Consider the following 21,595-nt stretch of genomic DNA (forward strand, 5'->3'; position numbering starts at 1 on the left):
AATTTCATCTGTAAGTCATTACTAGAAATTCGATGCTAACTAACAATAATTGACGCTACAATGATTGTTCATCATTTTCGCATTGTTATCATCTATGTGTCACCCCCTGGTAAGCCTCAGGCTCGTTCAGCTCGCTTCCGTCTAGGGGGAGCAGCATTTGGCCCCGCCATACTGGGTAATCACCTTGTGTGGATGCTGTGTGATGTCCCCAACACGCCAAATAACAGACAGTATACGATATGCGATTAAATGATTACTCCTTATAGATCTTACTGGAACTATGTATTTAATAGAGATACAATATAAAAGGAAAAGAAATAGGTGCCAAACTTATCAAAGTCCAAACAACTTCGTGCACAACCGTTGCTGCTCAATTAACGAAGTCTTCCGGCCACCATTCGATCCCCTCAGACCTCCGCGACTCGTAGCTCAGGACCAGCCAAAGTGAACAACCAAGTACCCCTGGCATGCCTGTCATCGTCTCATCTCCTCTGCGAAAACCCTGGCCTCGGACCTCCACTCGGGGTCCGTTCTGTCGCCCAGCTTACAGCATCGCGTCCTCTCTCTCTTACCCCCTGGCGCCGACTCCCCAAAAGCCCTGATCCAGAAGAGAGAAAATAACATTTATCCCAATTGGTTAACAAAAGAATACAATACCTATTATCAGCAATCACAACCCAAACAAGCTTCGAGAGAAAACACCCTCTCACCAGTTAGCATAACAAAAAAGCATTCTTACTTTTAACCAAACAAAGCCATTTTGATTAACATACGCAGTAACATAAAGAAGATACCCCTTATACTAGTGTTATGATCCAAGCCCCCTCCTTTGTGAGAATCGCAAGAGCCCTAGTGAAGGGGGGTCAATGACCCAAGAGAAGAGAAAGATACGTGCGGTGTCCCTCGTTTCACGGCGAGGCAAAAGCTGGCGACTGTGGTCATTGTCTCTTGGAGACACCTTTGTGAATTAGGAACTGTACTACGTGTATACCCTCAGGGCAACGTTGGTGGAGAGACGGAGAGAGATTGCATCATCCCAACCTGATTGGCACCTGAGACCCCGTGAGTTCAGATAAAAGAGGGGTTGTAAAGACGGCCCCCCAGACGCACCAGAAGACACGCTAGAAGTCCTGTGACAGCGTTTAATAGCGACAGCCGGTGGGGGGCTCGTGTGCGTCCTTTCCTTGCCTGGGATTGGCGACCTCACCACGGAAGAACGGCTTTAGCTACGGGAGGCCACAAGTGAACGGCCACACCCCAACGAGACTCCGACGGATCTAACTCATAAAGGTTGGAAAACCCGCTGGGTAACTGTTCCATTCTATACCTATCTCTCTCTCTCCAACAAAGTGCACCACCACGACACCCAAAAAACTGCAGCTGGTGGAACTGCAGTGACCTCGAGGGACTTTTATATTTTCATCGGACAAAATATTACCCCTAGACAACGATCAAGCTTATTTCTTATTGATTATTACTATACCTGCGCTTTAGATTGAGTATTGACGACGTATGCTATCTGAATGTTTGTATTAACCTTACTTTTGTGCCTCTTTATAAATAAAAACTTCTAAAAGATAGTGCCATCAGACTTCAACGGACCGCTCTGTCTTTGCTGGTAAGTGATCCAGTTACGGGATACGTAACACTAGTAAATTCAAAATTAATTGATATTGTGTAATTAGCAATATATTTAAAACATTTAAACATTTACAAATACGAACTCCTGCGGGATTTTAAATTGCAGCATTTTGTTGCGTGTCATCTCCCATTGCAAATGAAGATAACTTAAATTCACCGCTCAAAAATAGAGTTATAGTGTCGTGCAAACAATGATCATGCAAGGATCCCCGTCCACTCAACGAGTCTGCACCGATCAGCAGCAACACCTTTATAAGTTAATCCTGCTTTAAAGTTCCTACTTTCTCAATCTACAGCCGTGGAATGTACTGTAAAGCGATACTTTACAGTGTCCATTGAACTTATCATAAAACTCGTCTTTCAGAACTGTGCAAAGCTAGACTGTCACAAAGGAAATATTCAAAATCTACAGAGGCAGCTTCAGGGGGTACGATAAACCGAGATCACTAGTTACCAAATGCATCGGCTGTATGAGGTACTAAACATTCTAGGTATATCCTATGGGCAATTATGGTATTGCTCTGGTGGTCCAATTACCGAGATGTGGTTTGATTCGAACGGCTCATGAGGTCGCAGGGTCATAGAGTAATTGTTGGAGTACATTGTAACAATGAAAAAGGCCCTTCAGCCAACCTACTCTGTGTCTCACCACTGATCTGCCTATTCTCATCAACCTATACCTGCAGCATAGCCCTCTGTACCCCTCCCATCTATGTAGCTATCTAAATTTCTTTAAAATGTTGAAAACAATCCTGCATCCACCACCTGCACAGGTAGATCGTTTCACACGCTCGCCGTTACTCCATACCCTCAATAGAAAAATCCTACATGCGTTTACCTTTCTGAACTCCTTATCATTTTGTATACTTCTATCAAATATCCGCTCAATCTTCTATGTTCCAGGGGATAAAGTCCTAACCTATTCAGCCTTTCCCTATTACTCATGTTGTTAAGTCACGGCAACATCCAAGTTAGTTTTGTTTTCTCTGCACTCCTTCAACATATTTAATCTTTCCTGTAGTCAAATATCCAAATCTACACAATATTCCAAATTGAGATTCACCAAGATTTTACAAAATTTCAACATAACATTCCAACTCCCGTACTCAATACATTGGTGTATGAAGGCCAAAGGCTTAAATTATGACCCTATCTACCCATGACAAAACTTTTACAGGACTATAGATTGTGTAACCAGATCACTCTCTAATACAGTGGTCCTTTGTGCGCCATCGCTCGCCATGTAATAACTAACCTGGTTGGCCATCCTAAAGTGCATCACCTCACCCCCATATGCATTAAATTCCATCTGCCTTTGTCAGACTACTTTTCCCAGCTGGTTCAGATCCTCCTGCAAGCTTTGATTGTCTTCTTCGCTGCCCACTACACTCCCAATCTTGGTGTCACCTGCAGCTTTGTTAAACCCTTTTCCCATGTTGTCATCCAGATCGTTTACAAACGCCAAACTGCACAGCAACAATCGCTGTGGTATGTAACAAGTCTCAAGCCTCCAGTGTGAGAGGCAATCATCTGCTGTACATCCTCACTCTGGCATCTTCTGCAAATCCAATGTCTAATTCAATTTGCTGTCTCATCTTGAACACCAATCAACTAAACCATCTTGACTAACTTTCCATGCATTATCCACATTTCAATGTGGATAACATCCACTGCTTTCTCTTTATTGACTTTCCTCATAACATAATCAAAAAAAAATCAGTAATATTATTTAGAGACAATGTACCACGCACAAATTCATATTGACTATCCCTAATCAATCACTGTATATCCAAATACTTATATATTCTGCCTCATCGTATACCTTGTAATAACTTTCTCACTACTGATGTGAGGCTCGCCGGCCTATGATTTACCAGTGTACTCCTACAGCTTTTATTAAACAATGGAACAACGTTAGCTATCCTCAAATACTGCAATACCTCACCCTTGGCTAAGTATCTTTTAAATGTCTCTGCTAAGATCCCTGCAGTTTCTGCACAAACCTCCCACATGTTTTGGTGGAACACCTTGGGATTTATCCAATCTAATTTGCCTCAAGAGAGCAATAACTCCTCCTCTGTACATTGTATAGGGTCCATGGCCTTGCTGCTGCATTGCCTCAAACCTATAAACTCTGTTAACGTCCCCTGTGGAATTACAGATGCAGAAAATCATTTAAGATCTCTGCCATCTCTTTTGGCTCCTCGCATTAGGGTAATAAACACATTTTATCCATTGCTATCCGTTTGCTCTGAATATATCTGTGGAAGCCCTGAGGAATCTCCATCACATTGACTGCAAGAAAAAAAGATGAAATAATGCCTTCTTTTAGCCCTCCTGATTTCCTTCATAATTGCTCTCTTGCATTCCTTATACTCCTCAAGCGCCTCATCTGTTCCTGTCTGCCTCTACCTGCAGCATCTCCTTTATCTTAACCAGGGCCTGAATACCCCTAAAAACTGTTATCATTGCCTTTTATTCTGTTAGAAACATACAAAATGTATTTTCAAATTTTCTCTTTTGAATCCGTACCACATTCTTACCGAGGACACCTTTACCAGTCCACACTGATCAGATCCTTTTTCATAACATGGAAGTTGGCCTTTCTCCAATTTAAAACAGCATCTCAAGGACCAGAACATTTTCATAATTACTTTGAACCTAATGGTATTTTTATAATTAGATGCAAAGAAATGCCCTACACAAACACCTGTCACTTGTCCTGTCTCATTTCCTAATGTGTGATCTGGTAACGCAGTCCCTCTCGTTGGTACCTCTATGTACGCATTTAGGAAACTTTTCTGAACACATTTGGCAATTTCATTCCTTCGAGCCCTTTTACAATATGGGTATTTCAATCAATATGTGGAAAGTTAAAATCACCAACGATCACAAACTTATGCTTCCTGAAACAGTCTGTAAGCGCTGTACAAATTTACTGCTTTAATTCATGGTTCAGTGATCTATAACATATCTATAATCCCATTAATAGGATCTATAATCCATTAAGATGGTATTACTTTCATATTCCTCAGTTCTACCCATACAACCTCACTAGACGAGGTATTCAGGCTGTTCTGTCTGAGCACTGCCGTGACATTTTCCCTGATGAGGAATGCCATCGTTCCCCCCTTTAATCTACTCCCTGCCCTATCTCGTCTAAATCAACGAAACCTCGGAATAATGAGGCCATCCACCCCATCGAGTCTGCCCTGCCATTCAATAAGATCATGGCTGGTCTGTCTGTAAACTCAGCTCCATCTACATGCCTTTTCCTGATACTCCTTAATTTCCCCACTAACAAAAAATCTAGCTAACTTTATCTTAAATATATTTAGCCTCAACTGCTTCTCTGGGCAGAGAATTCCACAGATTCACCACTCTCTTGGAAAAACAGTTTCTCCTCATCTCCATCCTAAATCTGCTCCCCTGAATCTTGAGGCAATATCCCCTAGTTCTAGTCTCACCTACCAATGGAAACAGCTTTCCTACTTCTACCCTTTCAAAATGTTGTATGTTTCTATAAGATCCCTCTCATTCTTCTGAATTCTAGAGAGTGCATTCCCAGCCGACTCAATATCTCCTCATATGTCAACCCACTTCATCGCTGGAATCAACATGGTGAACCTCATCTACACTGCCTCCAAAGCCAGTATATCCTTCCTCAAGTATGGAAACCAGAACTGCAGGTGCGGTTTCAACAGTACTCTATATAGTTGCAGCATGACCTCCCTGTTTTGAATTCAATCCCTCTAGCAATGAAGGCCAACATTCCGTTTGCCTTCTTAATGACCTGTTGTACCTGCAAACCAACTTTTGCGATTCATACACTAGCACTCCCAAGTCCCTCTGTACAACAGCATGCTGCAATCTTTCACTATTTAAATCATAATGTGCTCTCCTAAGTGGATGATCTCGCATTTACCAACGTTGAATTCCATTTGTCAAACCTTGGCGCACTCACCTCACCTATCAATATCCCTCTGCAGACTCTCCACATCCACCGTACAATTTGCTTTTCCACTCAGTTTAGTGTCATCAGCAAATTTTGCTACGCTACACTCAGTTCCCTCTTCCAAATCATCAGTGTAAATGGCAAACAGCTGCAGGCCCTGCACTGATCCCAGCGGCACCCCACTCATCACTGACTGCCAACCGGAGAAACACCCATTTATATGAACTCTCTGCCAACTATTGGTAAGCCAATCTACTATCCATGCCAATACGCTCCCTCCAACTCCATGCATCCGTATCTTATTTATAAGTCTCTTGAGCGGTACCTTATCGAACGCCTTCTGGAAATCCAAGTATACGACAACCACCTGCTCCCCTCTATCCACTGAACATATTATGTCCTCAAAGTACTCCAGTAAGTTTGTCAAACAGGACTACCCTTTCTGAATTCCTGCTGTTACTGTCTAATGGAAACTCTCCTTTCTGAATGTCTCGCTATTTCTTGCTTAATGACAGCTTCAAGCATTTTCTCGACTACAGATGTTAAGCTAACAGGCCTATAGTTTTGCCTACACCCTTTTTAAAAAAAAGTGGCATGACATTTACTGTCTTCCAATCCGAGTGACCAGGGTAGAGTCTGGAAAATCTTTGTTAATGATTACCACTGCGTCTATTATAACCTCCGCCAATTCCCTCAGCACTCTGGGATTCATCCCATCAGGTCCAGGGGACTTATCTACCTTCAGACCCTCTGGTTTGCTCATCACTATCTCTTTAGTGACAGTGATTTTATCGAGGTCCTCACCTCCCATTTCGTCCATAACATAATTATTTGGCATATTAGACGTGTCCTCCACATTGAAGATCGACACAAAATAGTCGTTCAATGCCTCAGACGTTTCCTTATCACCCAATATCAATTTTCCCTTTTCGTCTTCCAAGGGACCTACGTTGACTTTCGCCATCCTCTTCTGCATTATATATTTATAAAAAAATTCTATCTGTTTTTAAAAAATATTTTGTGCTAGTTTACTTTCATACTCTCCCTATTTCTTGTTCAGTTGTTCTTTGCAGCATTTTAAAGTTTTCCCAATCATCCAGTCTCCCATACTCTTTGCGACTTTGTACACATGAAATTTGAATTTGATACTATGTTTATTTCCTTAGTTATCCAAGGCTGGCTCTCCCCACACTTACTGTACTTACCTTTGACTGGAATATACTTTTGTTGAGCACTGTGTAAAATCTCTTTGAAAGTATTCCACTGTTCCTCAAATGACTTACCAAATAGGCCTGTGCTTCCAATCCGCATTAGCCAACTCCACCCTCATCCTGTTACTACCTCTCTGCATGCCCCGTCTATAAACCTCTCATCTTTTGGAATGACCGGAGTTCATTCGGTTTCTCCTACAATTCTTAAACACTGTCCTTCAGAAACTGCAGCTGGATGAAGTCTTGCAGTTGTAGTCGCCACGGACACTGGATGTCTTTCCTCCTTTCTACATTCCATAAGGGAAACATTTTAGTATCGTGTCTGGCACCCCACTGTTCCGATTGTGCAATAAAAAGCAATGAAAAAATTGAAAAAAAAACACATGGCCTATGCCAAAGCCCCAATAAGCCAAAGCCTCAACTCTTCACTTCAGCACTGGCCCAGTCACTCAACGGCCTCTAAACCTAACTTATTTTTATTGGTCCTTCCCAGTGCCTAATTATGTGCAATATGTCTCCTCTGGAGCTGTCACATGCAAAATGTGCCATTGCCTCTTATTTCAAATTCTCTCCCCTTCAACCCAATCTGATGACTCCTCGGGAATATGGCGCACAATATGTGAAATTTCTACGTTCACTTTGTCATGGCGCTCTGGTTTCCTCACACAGGCAAATCACTTTTTGGTTGGTAGGTTAATTGGCTACCAATCATATTTCCTTAGTGCAATTGTCAATGCCGCCAAAGGACAGTTTGTTCGTGAGATATAAGATGTGCAGACTGATGGGAAATAGAGTAATGAAGATAATGATCTTGTTCTTCTGGACAATATGGGACCGAGGGATTCAATTTTTTTTTATCGTTAGGTAAGACAATAATTAAAAATCGATTTTCCACTATACACAGCGTAGAGTTAAACAACATGGGGAACTGAAATGATAATGCTACAACTTTTAGGAATCACCTGAAGAATCTTTATGAATTATTAACAAGCAAAAATATTCTGCATAATTGTCATTCCACTGAAGGACTAGACCTATAAATATTCCATTGAGTGATATATGACAAAATGTTTATCATGTTAATTACCTCTTCCTTGTCCACATTCAATGAGTCGGAAACAATAGAGTGAAAAGGGTTCACGAAGTATACCAGTGCACTTGAAGTTTGTGAACATCACCAAACATTTCCCAGTTTGTAGAAATCGGATTCAAGAAAATGGCAATGTGTGAGTTGTTTTGTCATGGGAGCAGGTTGTCCGAGCACTCAGACTTGGGGGCAACTCATAATCTGTTGTTGTCAGATAACTAAAAGTATGAACGGAGCGATTTGTAAATGTTGGAATATCATAGCATATTATGCATATAAAATATGAGTTATCTTTGTCCTGCCTAAGTGGAGCTAAAGGAAAACATGATAATCGGAGGCAGTGTCAGGGTGAAGAGTCTGGGTGCCTTTTATGCAGTAGGCAATGTTGGGAAAGTGAAGTGTTATCTTGATCTAACGTAGTTAATCTCTTCTGGTCATTCAAATAACCAGATATAAATGAGTTACAGTAAAAAAGAGTATTAAGATGACTGTATATGTCAAAGTGATCATTTAATATTGTTTTTACTTTTGAAGACAAAATTATCATGAACACAAGCAATGCATGGGAAGAGCGGAGGACTGGGCTGATGCATTAGCATAGATTGCATAAAGCACCTTTCGTCTGGAATAAATAATTACCTTGGCACCACAACCAATACCCAGGGCTAGCAACCTCTGACCAGTACCTTCTGACTAGTGACGTGCTGCAAGGATCAACACTGGGTCCGATGTTTTAGTGGTAAAATGGATCAGCAAAGTTGTTGATAGCATCAAGATTGGGGCCTACTGGACAGCAACGAAGGCTAAGAAGTCTTGCAGAGTGATCTGGACAAGCTGGGTCAATGGGCTGAAAAATGACAATTGGAGCTTAATGCAAACAAGTGTGAGGTGTTGCATTTCAGCATAATAAACTGGGGTAAGAATTACTCCTCAAACGATCGGACTGAGGTATGCGGTAAAGCAAAGGAATATGGGAATACAGATTCATACTTCCCCGAATGTGACATCACAGGTAGATAGGATAGTAAAGAAATCTTGTGGCACATTGACCATCATAAATCAGAGCTTTGAGTACAGGATTTGGGATGTTACTTCAAAGATGTATTAAGGCCTTGCTTGGTGAGGCTGAGTTGGGAATATTGGTTGCAGTACTGGGCACTTATTTACTGGAAAGAGATGAATAAGCTTGAAGGAGTGCAGAGAACAATTACAAGGACTTTGCCAGGGCTGGAGACCTTGAGTGAAAGAGAAAGATTGAATAGAGGAGCAGTTTATTCCCTGGAGCGTATACCAGGAAGAGCTTATAGAGATATACACAATTATGCAGGTTATAGAAAGGGTAAATTCATGCAGTTTTTGTTTCCCTTCTGTTAGATAACTTAAGAAATAAAAGTCATAGGTTGTGTAAAAGATGAAATATTATGGGGAATATGAGGGAGACTTTTACACTCAGATGGTGGCGCGATCATGGAGGGAGCTGCAGGCTGAAGTGGTAGTTGCCGTTTCAATTGCAATGTTTAAAAGATGTTTGTATAGGCACATCGGTAGGAGTGCTACGAAGGGCTATGATACGGGAGCTGGTAGATGGGACAAGTCAGAACACTGCGTCGGCATGGACCACATTGGCTGAAGGGCCTATTTCTATGATGAGTTTTCGTGGTAAGCCAGAGAACTTGTCCTAATTTGAGGACAAATAGGCTAGGGTAATCACCGTGGTCCTAAAAAAAAACTAGGACTAAAAAAAAACTACTTTTTTGTGTTTCATTTGTCTTACACTCGTAGAGGCGCACCTACCTTCGGCAATCCACATGTGTTATGGAGGAGAACTTAACAGATGTGACATCTAACCTTACAATGAGAGCATGTGTCCAGATGTCAGTAGACTGAAAATAATTTTCAATGCAAGAACACAATGTGAATTAGCAGCTACCTGCTCGTTATTATAGTGTAATTAACAATAAATAGTTGAGAAAGTGAAACCACTCTTTTGTAAAAGCCCACTATAGGCAGTCTCACATTATTATTAACATATTTCCCGCTGATAGTTTCCTAAGTTTCATGGCTTCTGATGAACAGTTCTGCTTCCACGTCCAACACGCTGTCCAGAACTAAATCTAATTATGCATTTCTTGTTTTAGGGCGATGAGGGGTTTGTCCACTGGACCTGTCAGGTAATCTTGCATTATTTTCATTTCGCGTGGGGTTGGGTTTGATTGTCACTGAAGATTGAACTGAGAGGTGACTGCTGATTTCACATGGAGTGGAAATCTGCAAACTCACAGCAGGTATTCGGCAGAGAAATAACGCCACTGACATTGTCCCAAAACTTATAGGAGTTCGTACAGTTTATTAAAAACGCAAACTCGTTGTGTTGCTTGAATTTCCAGCATCTGCAGATTTTCTCGTGTTTGTGTTGCCAATCAACTTTCCAGCTCTTACTTCATCCCCTCCCCCTCCTATCTTCTCCAATTATTTTGGATCTCCCTCTGCCACTCCCACTTTCAAATCTCATACTATCTCTTCTTTCAGTTAGTCCTAATGAAGGGTCTCGGCCCGAAACGTCGACTGTACTTCTTCCTATTGATGCTGCCTGGCCTGCTGCGTTCCATCAGCATTTTGTGTGTGTTCCTACAGTTTATTCTATCTTTGAGAGATGTGATTGAAATCACGTTAAGACTAATTTGGACTCTTTTTCTATTGACCTCCAGTTCCAGGAGTGTCTCCCCACGTCCAACCAAGTTTAGCTTTTATCCCTGAAATGATGAGGGCTGATTGCAATGGGACATTGACCCGAGCAGTCCAAACACTGTCTCCTCGTTCCCCGAAAAGTGTAAACGAACCAGCAGCTCTACTGTTTTTTTTTTATTTCTGGGAGCTACCTTGTTTCCCGTAACGACCGGATGACTTCCGGTTCTCCGGATGAACACACAACATCTGCAGAGTCCAAATGGTTGGGGTGGTTGGGCCGTCTGCGGACAGACTAACTGCCAGCTTTATCTAATGTTAAAGACTGATCTTTCACTTACTCATATTTTTCAGAAAGCGTGAAGTTGAGGTTGATGAGTGGAAGCAGTCGATGCGCCGGAAGACTGGATGTTTACTACATGGGAATCTGGGGGACTGTGGTGGTGTGCCGGGTTGTGAACTGCAGCGAAGCGCTGGATGCCCCGCCTTACACACACTTTGGCGGAGGTTCCGGACCTGTTGTGACTGGGGAAGTAGAGTGCCACGACAGCGAAGCAGCTCTGCAGGAGTGTAGATCTGCACCTTGGGACCATTATTTGCTTCCACACATCGCGGATGCTGGTATCATCTGCTCAGGTAAAAATCAGACATTTTTCCCCCCTTGGATTATTGTGTTTAGTACTGGTAACCTAACTATCGGCAGGATATCAGTAAGATTGAAAGAGTGCAGAGGAGATTTACTAGGATGTTGCCGGGTCTTCAGGAGTTGAGTTACAGGGAAAGACTGAAAAGGTTAGGACTTTATTCCTTGGATCGTAGAAGAATGAGGGTTTTTATATTTGATTTTTTTATTTGATAAAGGTTTACAAAATTGTGAGGGGTATAGACAGAGTAAATGTGAATAGGCTCTTTCCACATAGAATAGGAGAGATAAATACGAGAGGACATGGGTTTAGTGTGAAAGAGGAAAGGTTTAGGGGGAACATTAGTGTGGTAGGAGTGTGGAACGAGCTGCCATCTGACGTGGTAAATGTGGGCTCACTGTTAAGTTTTAAGAATACAGGGAAAGACTGAAAAGGTTAAGACTTTATTCCTTGGATCGTAGACAACACCATTGCCATCACCCTCCACCTGGCCCTAACCCACCTGCACAAAAAAGACAGGTACGTTCGAATGTTGTTCATAGACTTCAGTTCAGCATTCAACACAATCATTCCTCTAAAACTGATTGGAAAGCTGAGCCTACTGGGCCTGTACACCTCCCTCTGCATCTGGATCTGGATCCTATACTTCCTAACTGGGAGACCTCAGTCAGTCTGGATTGGAAGCAGCATCTCCAACACCATCACACTGAGGACGGGGACCTCGCAGGGCTGTGTGCTCAGTACACTGCTGTTCACTCTGCTGACCCACGACTGTGCTGCAACACACAGTTCGAATCGCATCATCCAGTTCGCCGATGACACGACCGTGGTGGGTCTCATTAGCAAGAACGATGAGTCAGCATACAGAGAGGAAGTGCAGGGCTAATGGACTGGTGTAGACCCAACAACCTGACTCTGAATGTGAACAAAACAATCGCAAGACCCTGCAGCTGATAGTGAGGTCAGCTGAGGAGATCATCGGGGTCTCTCTTCCCACCATTACGGACATTTACATCACACACTGCTTCCGCAAAGCAAACAACATTATGAAGGACCCCACGCGCCCATCCTACAAATTCTTCTCCCTCCTGTCATCTGGCAACAGGCACTGAAGCATTCCAGCTCTCACGACCAGACTATGTAACAGTTTCTTCTCCGAAGGCATCAGACTCCTCATTACCGAGAGCCTGACTGACTAACCTAATTAATTTTCTGAGGAAATTACAAGCAGGGTATGCAAAGAAGCTGCAGTAGATGTGGAGTACTTGGATTTTCAGAAGATCTCGGTTCTGGGAACAAGCTGCTGCTGTAAGAATAGATAGAGAAGTGAGTCAATTTACGAAAATCTAGAGATGCATTAGACAAAGGTGTGTTCTCTCCCCGGATTTACTTGATGTGTGCAGTGAAACAGTATTATAAAATAAAGAGACATCTTGGGATTAAAAGTTGGCGGCGAAAACATTAATAATTTCAGATATGCAGATGACACTGTGTTAATTGCAAGTATGGAGGAAGAACCACAAAACCTAATTGATATAATTGTTGCAGAAAATGCAAAAATGGGTCTGTCTGTCAATTGCAAAAAGACAGAATGTATGTTGATATCCAAAAAGAAGGAGAATCCTATTCGCAGGCTGAGAATAAACGGGGAAGACATAAACACATACAGGAATTATGCTACTTCGGAAGCTGGGTGACATCAGGTGGCAGGTGCGACATGGACATCAAAAGATGAATATGGATGGCAAAAGACACCTTTACAAGAATGAAGAGTTTTCTGACCAATACTAAACTAGGCATGCCGACCCGCCTCACAGTACAGAAATATTACGGTTATCCAGTTAATTTATATGCCTCAGAATATTGGACAATATCTAGTAACATGAGGAAACGAATTGAAGCAGCAGAGATGTGGTTTTGAGGAGGATGCAAAGAATGTCATGGATGAAACGAATATCTAACGAGGATGTCATGAACAGAGCAAACACAAAAAGAGAAATAATGAATGAGATCATGAAAACGTAATGTAACTTCATTGGGCATGTGATTAGGAAAGAGGAGTTAGAATGCACGGCAATTATGTGAAAGATTGAAGGGAAGAAAACAAGAGGAAGACAAAGACAAATGGGGAAGGAGACAGCAACCAGAGATCTGGAAATGAATTCCAATGAATTGATTCGTTTGACTCGAAACAGGAGTTTGTAGGCCATGACAGTCAAAGCTCAAATGGGGAATGGCACCTGAAGATGCTAATGACGATTTGACAAGTTGCCACACGTGAGGCTGCTTAGAAAGATTGAATTACAGGGAAGTTACTTCCTTGGGTGGAGCATTGGCTGGTCGGCAGAAAGCAGAGAGTGGAAAAAAAGCGATCCTACTCTGGCTGGCTGCTGGTTACCAGCGTAGTTCCATTGGGGTTGGAGTTGGGACTGCTGCTTTTCACGATGTATGTCAATGATTTGGACTACAGAATTATGGTTTTATCGGTAAAGTTGCCGATTATATAAAGATAGGTGGAGGTGCGGGTAGTGTTGAGGAAACACAGAACCTGCAGATGTCGTGGTTTCTTGTGCCCCACAAATGACCAGGAGATGCAGAAGATTCTTCAAGAAGGGTTAAACTTTAATTTGCAAATCAAAGCTGAGACAGTCATTGAGCTAGTCGCTGATTGCCCACCGATCCCCGGACACAGCATTCTTTATAGCAATCTCCTGGTCCAGTTGCATTAGCATATGCAATCAGTCTATAGTTGCGTATCACACGTACATCCTGCCACTATTGTTTCTACCCATTGACTTAATCATGTTCTAATCTACATCTTTTAGCTACCTCTCATTAACACACCATTGTCTTCTACATTCTTAAGATCTCATTCTCCTACTAAATTGGGTACATGCATAGCAAATAGCAAGTTTCAAAGCTGACTACATAGTTTTGTTTACACAGCAAACAATTTCAACTTTTATACTCCAATATATCCCCCCTTTGAGACCCAGCGGGTCTCACACAGAGAAAAGACAAAGAGTCTGCACACAAAAACCCCAATAAACTCAAGCACTTATTCCCAAATTTCGGGTTAAACTATAATTTTCTGCACCAAGACCTCAAAGTATTCTCTCCCTGTTACCCTGGGCCGCTGAGCCAAAAACCTGTCCCTCTGTACCTGAGATGGGGAAAAAGACTCAGAAGCCCTTACAATCTACTCCCACACTGTCGTTTTGCTCTTGTTCATCCTGCTGGTGTTGTAGGCTGTAATGATACATTTTCGGAGTTTCTTTCTCCACTAAGCTTGCTTCAGTGATTGCCACGAGCATTGGAAATTGTTTGGTTGCAGCACACACTACAAGAGATTTGAGACAAGGAAGAAAACAGCACAGCACAAGCGCACAGCTCAACAATATAATACTGACAGTTATTGCTATTTTAGTCAGCCATGCTCCCCATCCTCCGAGTCTACTTTCCAACCAATCAAAGAACTGATATTCAAATCCTGCATTCTGTTTGACCTCTGTCCGCAGATTCTTTAATTTATTCATTGCTCTGGTGAAAGACTCTTCTGGGCTAGTATTGTTCAGTATGAAAGTGCAGCATTGTTCTCCAAACATTACACACACACACCCTTTTTCTGCCAAAAGCCAATCCAGTACCTGTCTGTTTTGCCACGCCATCCTGCTAGTTGCATCCAGCTGTTGCCCTAAGGCCTCCAGTGCATCTTCGGTGTAGTTGATGAATCTCTGTTGATTGTAGTATATATAGGTTATCCATTCAACATTTTTGCTTACCCCTATCACAGGTATGATAGCTTCTAAGTGAGCATCTCATGCGGTGTCAGGCATGTCATTCGATTAGTTTGCATGCGGTAACTCATCAATGCTAACGGTAAAGCATCGACCCAATTAAGTTTAGTGTCTGCACAAATTTAGTTTAGTTAGGCTTTCAGGGTTCCATTAATTCTCTCTACCATGCCCTGCGACTGAGGGTAGTATACACATCCAAATCTTTGCTTTATCCTCAGCACCTGTAGTACCAGTTTGACCACTTTCTGGATAAAAGTTGAACCATTGTCTGAGCTAACTTCTGTAGGTATTCCAAACCTTGGGACCACTTCATTTGTCAGAAATTTTACCACTGTCTTTGCCCCTTGATCTCTTGAAGGTACCACCTCCACCCATCTGCTAAATCGATCAATTACTACCAGCATGTATCTTTTCCCTCTCACTGTCTTTATCATGTCTACGTAATCGATCACTAGATGTTTAAATGGTCCTTCAGGTATAGGAATGTGACTTATTGAGGTTGTAATTCCCTTCCGAACATTATTCTGTGCGCATACCTCGCACTGTGACAAGACAAAGTCCACTGAAGCCTGTAAATAAGGTGACCAAAAACCATCCTTCTTTATTTGCTTTATCACTTCCCCCCTTGCACAATGGTCCATCCCATGCGCTTCTGAAATCAGAATCGTCAGTAGACGGGTGGGCGCTACCAACAAACCGTCTTCCGTGCTCCACAAGCCTTCCGGGTTCTGCTTGGCCCCCCTTTTTCTCCACATTGTCTGTTCTGCCAAAGTTGCCTTACCTTGTATTTCAATTAGGTCCTCTACCTCAGGTTCTGGAGTTAGACTTACCTGGGGGGCAATGACAGCTGATGTACACCCAGACGCTTTTCTGGCTGCCTCGCCCGCAGCTTGATTTCCCTTTGTTATTACATCATTTCCCTTTTTATGTGCCTGGCATTTTACTATAGCCAATGCTTTAGGTTTCATTATGGCTTTTATTAAGTCTAGAATTTGCTGACAATGTTGTATGGGATCTCCATTACTTTTTTTAAAACCTCTCTGTTTCCACACTGCCCTGAACAAATGGCATACTCCATGAGCATATGCCGAATCAGTATAGATGTCTACTTTCTCACCTTCCATCATTTCACATGCAGCTGTCAGGGCTTTGATTTCTGCTAGTTGGGCGGAACACGGATGGGGACAGGACTCCATCCTAATAATCTTATAGCTTGACTGATCCTGCTGCACTACTGAGACCCCTGCATGATTTCCATCATAATCCCTATAACAAGAGCCATCTACGAACAGAACCTTTTTATCTGCATCCTCTAGTGGTTCTGACTGTAAATCTGCTCTCAATTTGGCAAATGTCATCGTCTTCCCTACACAGTCATGGGGTTCTCCTTCATAGTCCAAAGGGACAAAATCGGCTATAGTACTGGTAGTGCATCTCTGTATAGTTATGTCAGGAAATGTCAATAGCATCTGATACGCTGCTATCCTGGCTAGTGTCAGCACAAATTTCCCTCTTTCCAGCAATTCTGCTACTTTGTGGTGTGTGTACAGAGTCACAGGATAGCCCAGGGTTACAGATGATACCTTTCCATATGCATAGTACAGCGCCGCCAATCCCTCATAACAGGGTGGATACCCCTGAGCCACCTCATCTAGTCTCATACTGTAGTATACTATCGGCTGCTTTGCTTTTCCTGTGCCCGTCTCTTGTGTTAGAACCACTGTGACATAATCCTCCTGTCGGTTGGATACATACAAATGAAAAACCTTCTCGTAGTCAGGCAAAGCTAATGCTGGTGCTGACTGCAATTCCTGCTTAATAGTATTGAAAGCTATCTCCGCCTCTCCATTCCACTGTAAGCCATTCTTCAAATTTGTATGTCCTGCTTCTTTCATTATCTTTCTCAAAGGTGCCACAATCTCGGCATATTCTCCTATCCAATCTGAGCTGTACCCTGCCAATCCCAAAAACGTCATCATCTGCCCTACAGTCTGGGGTTTGGGGGCCTTAGTTATTGCCTCAATCTGATCTGGTGCTATCGCCTTCACTCCCTTGGATATTACCCTGCCTAAGTACTCCACTTGCTGCGTGCAAAATTGCAGTTTCTTTTTGGATACTTTATGTCCTCCGTGCGCCAGCTTCTCTAACAGAGTTATAGTGTCCTGCTCACACTGTTCCTCACTGTGGGAGCAAATCAACAGGTCATCCACATACTGTAACAATGTACTTTCCAATGGCATTCCCTCTAGGTCTGCCTTCAACACCTGATTAAAAACGTGTGGTGAATGTTTAAAACCTTGCGGCATTCTGGTATAGGTATACTGAACACCTCTGTAAGTAAATGCAAACAGATACTGACACTGGTCGGCTAGAAGAATGCTGAAGAAAGCCGAACATAAATCAATCACTGAAAAGTAACTTGCTTCTGGTGGAACATTAGTCAAAAGCATGTGTGGGTCGGGGACTACCGCTGGCCAGTCCTCCACCACAACATTTACCGCTCGCAAATCATGCACCAATCTCCAGTTAGATTTATCTGCTTTTAAGACCGGCAGCAACGGGGTATTGCATGGACTGTTTGTTCTTTTAAGCACTCCTATTTCAAGCAACCCCTGCACTGTCGATGCTATTCCCTCTTCTGCTTCTGGTCTTAGAGGGTATTGCGTTCTCCTGGGTGGAATTGCTCCCCTTTTCAGCCTTATTTCCACCGGACTAGCTGTTTTTATTTTCCCTACGTCCGTGTCATGCTGTGACCACAGAATAGATGGCAGCTCATCTAACCTTCTATCTTCCTGCTGGCCTCTTTCCTTTCCGAGCAAGGGCAGGTGTGGTTGGGGAGTTATTTCGACCTCTCTCGCTGTCCCTACCTTATCTACACTTACCATTATTTTAATGCAATTGTTGTCTTCTGATATCCACACCTCCGGCGTGATTTTCCTCCACACTATTACGGTTTCAGCACTCTTAACTAAGGGTCCTAAGTCTTTAGACTGATATCCCTTGTTTACCAACAACGTTACGTGGGGCGCAGCCTCCGGTATCCTGTACCATTTTTCTAAAAAGGTGTTCCACTTAACTTGTAAAGCTGCCCCTTACTTTCCAATTATCACAGCCTCCCCTTCCAGGTGCTGTTGGGTACATGCCTCCAGGTGCCATCTCTCCTCTAACTCCCTGTTCTGAGTCTCGTCAAAAATCACTGCACAGTGTAGCTCAGATTTGGGCATTACAGCCCTGGGTAATATAGCCTGCACGCCCTTTTTCCATTTTTCCCAGGTTTCCTGAATCTGATCTGCAATGTCTCCTATACAAAAGACATTAGCCTTCTTGTCTTCTCGCACTATCAATTGAGCCCCTGCTCTTTCCACACTCAGCCCATTTCTGGTGCATTCTAATTCTAATTCCAGTTTCAATAAGGCATCTCTGCCTAACAAATTAATCAGAGTTCGTCTAAATACTAGCACCGGCAAAACAATTTCTTTATTTCCCATTCTCAACCACACTGGAGCCGTGCACTGTGTCAACTGTGTTTTCCCCGAGAACCCTACCGTCTTAATAAACTTTCCTGACATGGGAAGGTGAAGGGCATACTGTGGCTGTACACAAGTGTACGTGGCTCCAGTATCTATCATCATTGCTGTCAGTTGCCCTTCTAACATAACCTGAACAATGGGTTCCTCATCTGCCTCCCTTGTTATCATTGGGTAATGTCCCTTCCCACTCAAGTTCTCGGGGCACCCCTAATACCTTGCATAGGGGTTCACAGTTCCGCTTGGGCCTGTGGGGGCTGGTCCTTGGCTAAACTTTGGTTCCCTTCTTATCGGTTCCTGCTGGTGTGTGACAGGCCATGGTGTAAACAGACAGTCTCTTCTCATGTGACCTGGCTGATTACATTCCCAGCACAATCTCTCTACCTCTCTTTCCCCCTGTTTCCTCACTGGTCCCCTCTGCCCATAGCTCCTCTGTCCCCCTCCTTGGGACTTCCAGTCCTGTCTGGGCTGTTTGAATTTAGTCTGTTCCTGATAGGGCATTTGTGGGAATGCTCCCCCAAAGACGATTATTGGCATGGGGTTTTCCAGCCCTTGTCTTACAGTATGATCGGTCCCTCCATATAGCAGTGCTTTGTCCAGTTCGATGGCTGTACTCGAACCGGTGGTTGCTGGCAGCATCTTTTTGTTTTTCCCTTTTTCCTTCTTTTTGAGTTCTTCGAGCTGCATTTGTATTAACTTTCTTTGCACCTCTTCCTGCTGCTCAGCCAACCTTCGTTTATCTTTCTGGTATTTCTCAACCGCATGGACTACGTGGTCTCTAAATTCTTGTGGGGTCATTGACGTCAGCCCAACCACTTCCTCCAGTTTGGATTTTACTTGTGGAGGCATTGCATCCAAAATGCTATGTCGGAACAGTGAGGTCATAAATAAGCTATTCTCCACCTCTTGCTCAGTCTCCAGTCTCCACCTTTTCAACTGGTTTTCTACGTAGGCTGCTGGGTTTTCAGTGTCTCCCAGTGGATCCCCTTTTAAGGTTTTGGGGTCCACTTTGGGTGGATAAAGCTTTCTGAGGGCGTGCCATACCCTCTGCCTCACTCCGTCAAACCCGTCTCCATCAGTTCTTGGGTCGTTTGAGTTTACTATGCCAGCCATTTCCATTAGTTCATTAAATTTGGAGGTTCCCATCAACCTTATCAATAGTGCCTTCAAATCTCCCATAGCCAATAATCGTCCCGCCGTTTCTTCTTCAAAGGCTCTAATCCATTTCCCTGCTCCTTCATGTAGATTGGGCAGAGTGTTTTTCAGCCCTTCTAGGTCCTGGGATCCCCAAGGGATATACTGCACTTGTCCTGATCCTTTAACTAACAACGGCATCATTCTTCTTCCTTCTTCCCACCTGCCCTGGCTCTCCTCCTCACCTGACTCCCCATCTGTCTCAGGATATGTCTTTACTGCCTCCCACACAAATTTCTCCTTGGTCCTCTTCTTCCCTCAGTCTCCCTGTGGAGTCCTTCCTTTCTGTCTTGATTCAATACTTGGTTGGCCCCTGGAGTATTTTTCACATCTCCTCTGGCAATCCCCTCTCAGTAACTAATCTGGCTCTCTCTCTACTTCCGCAAGTCACCCCCCGACCACCTCCTTCTGCTCTTCTAGGCTTCTGCCTCCTACCTCTTCCCCACAAATTCTCGCATCCTCTCTCTTTCCACTTAACTCTTGCTCCTCCAATGAGTCACCTTCTCTTTCTTCCTGTCCGTGTCTGTACACCTGTAGCAGGGACTCCTCATGATCCTTACTCGTGCTTGATTCCCTTCTCTCTTGTGTTTCTCCAAGACTCACATCTCCTATCTTTTTTCCACTTCTTCTGAATGCCTCAACTCTTCCTGCCCTGATGAGCCGCTTTCTTTTCTAGTCTCTTTATTTCTATAGTATAACCGATACTCCTCATACTCCTTTTCCTCTCTCAAGTATTTCATCCGTTCAATCCCTTCTTCCATTTCTCTCTTTACCTGTTCCATCTTTATCCTTTCTGCCTGTACCTCCTTCCATATCGCTGCTTTTTCCTTCTCGTATTGTTTTTTTTCCTCCTCATTATCCCAAACTTGTACTTCTCCCTGCATGTTTACTGTTCCCGACAGCAGGGGGCACTGCTTAGGGGTTCCTTCCTCATTATAGGGAGGGGGTTTCTCTGTTTCTTTCGCATCCGGGTATGGAGCCGAAGCCAGCTTCTCACCGTGCCCTTCTCTCTCTCTAACTGGCTGTTTCTCCAGCACCTTAGTGTCTTCCTCGCTTGTAATCAATATTCTACCTGTCCTCCTCAGCCTTTCTCCCTCTGTTCTGAAGAGTTTTAACACTTCCATTTCTCATTCTCTTTTTGCCCTCTTTTCTTAGATTTATCTTTTGGTTTGTAATTTTTAATTAGTCCCTCCATTTCTTCGCACAAACTTACATCAAACGTTCCTTCTGTTGGCCACTTTGTGACCAGGTTTTTGGTTCTTTTTTCCCATTTTTCTGAAGTTTTTGTGATCTCATATTCATTTAACGGGAATTTTTTGCTCAGAATCTCTACTGCCGTTCCTTTACCTGCCATGTTATTCTCTCTTTTAAGGTATTTCAGAGATTTACAGTTCGTTTACTGGATAATATTATTTACTCTAATCCTATGCCTAGTCCATCGTCTATCTACCAGCGCTTTAAACTATATATTGGACGGTCCCAAACTTGTTTCCTATTCTGTTCTGCCCGTACAGACCTCTATTCAGAGCGGTACCCACAGAACTTGCTCTTTGCACCTCGTCTATTCAGACCCTTAACTCTTAAGGCGGTATCCACGATGATGTTCTCTATTTTCCTTTCCCTGCCCGTTCAGCCCTTCGTTTCATATGAAGCGGTATCCACAGGGATTTACCAACACCACATGGAATTTTTCTTAACTTAACTTCTTATTAACTTATTTGTACTTACCCTCACTGCAGTGTTCTTGGTCAATCCTCTGAGCCTCCTGTTAACCCCCAATTCTGCCAGATTCTTTGGACCCGAGAGACCCTTCGGCAGTGCTTCCACACTTCTGAGACTCCAAGACCTCCCCAA

At 43.2% G+C, this 21,595-nt stretch overlaps 1 protein-coding gene across 1 annotated transcript in view; it reads left to right on the forward strand.

Annotated features, from left to right (window-relative positions):
* The first annotated feature begins 60 nt into the window (after window positions 1-60).
* LOC140728413 (scavenger receptor cysteine-rich domain-containing protein DMBT1-like) overlaps window positions 61-21,595 on the forward strand; it is a 105,938-nt gene continuing 84,403 nt past the window's right edge. The window contains exons 1-3 of the mRNA XM_073047159.1: window positions 61-109; window positions 5,195-5,344; window positions 10,934-11,215. Of these exons, the coding sequence (XP_072903260.1) occupies window positions 61-109; window positions 5,195-5,344; window positions 10,934-11,215 (481 nt within the window). The remainder of the gene's footprint in view (window positions 110-5,194; window positions 5,345-10,933; window positions 11,216-21,595) is intronic.

Source organism: Hemitrygon akajei, chromosome 1 (assembly GCF_048418815.1).
Source record: "Hemitrygon akajei chromosome 1, sHemAka1.3, whole genome shotgun sequence".
In the NCBI taxonomy this organism is placed as follows: domain Eukaryota; kingdom Metazoa; phylum Chordata; class Chondrichthyes; order Myliobatiformes; family Dasyatidae; genus Hemitrygon; species Hemitrygon akajei.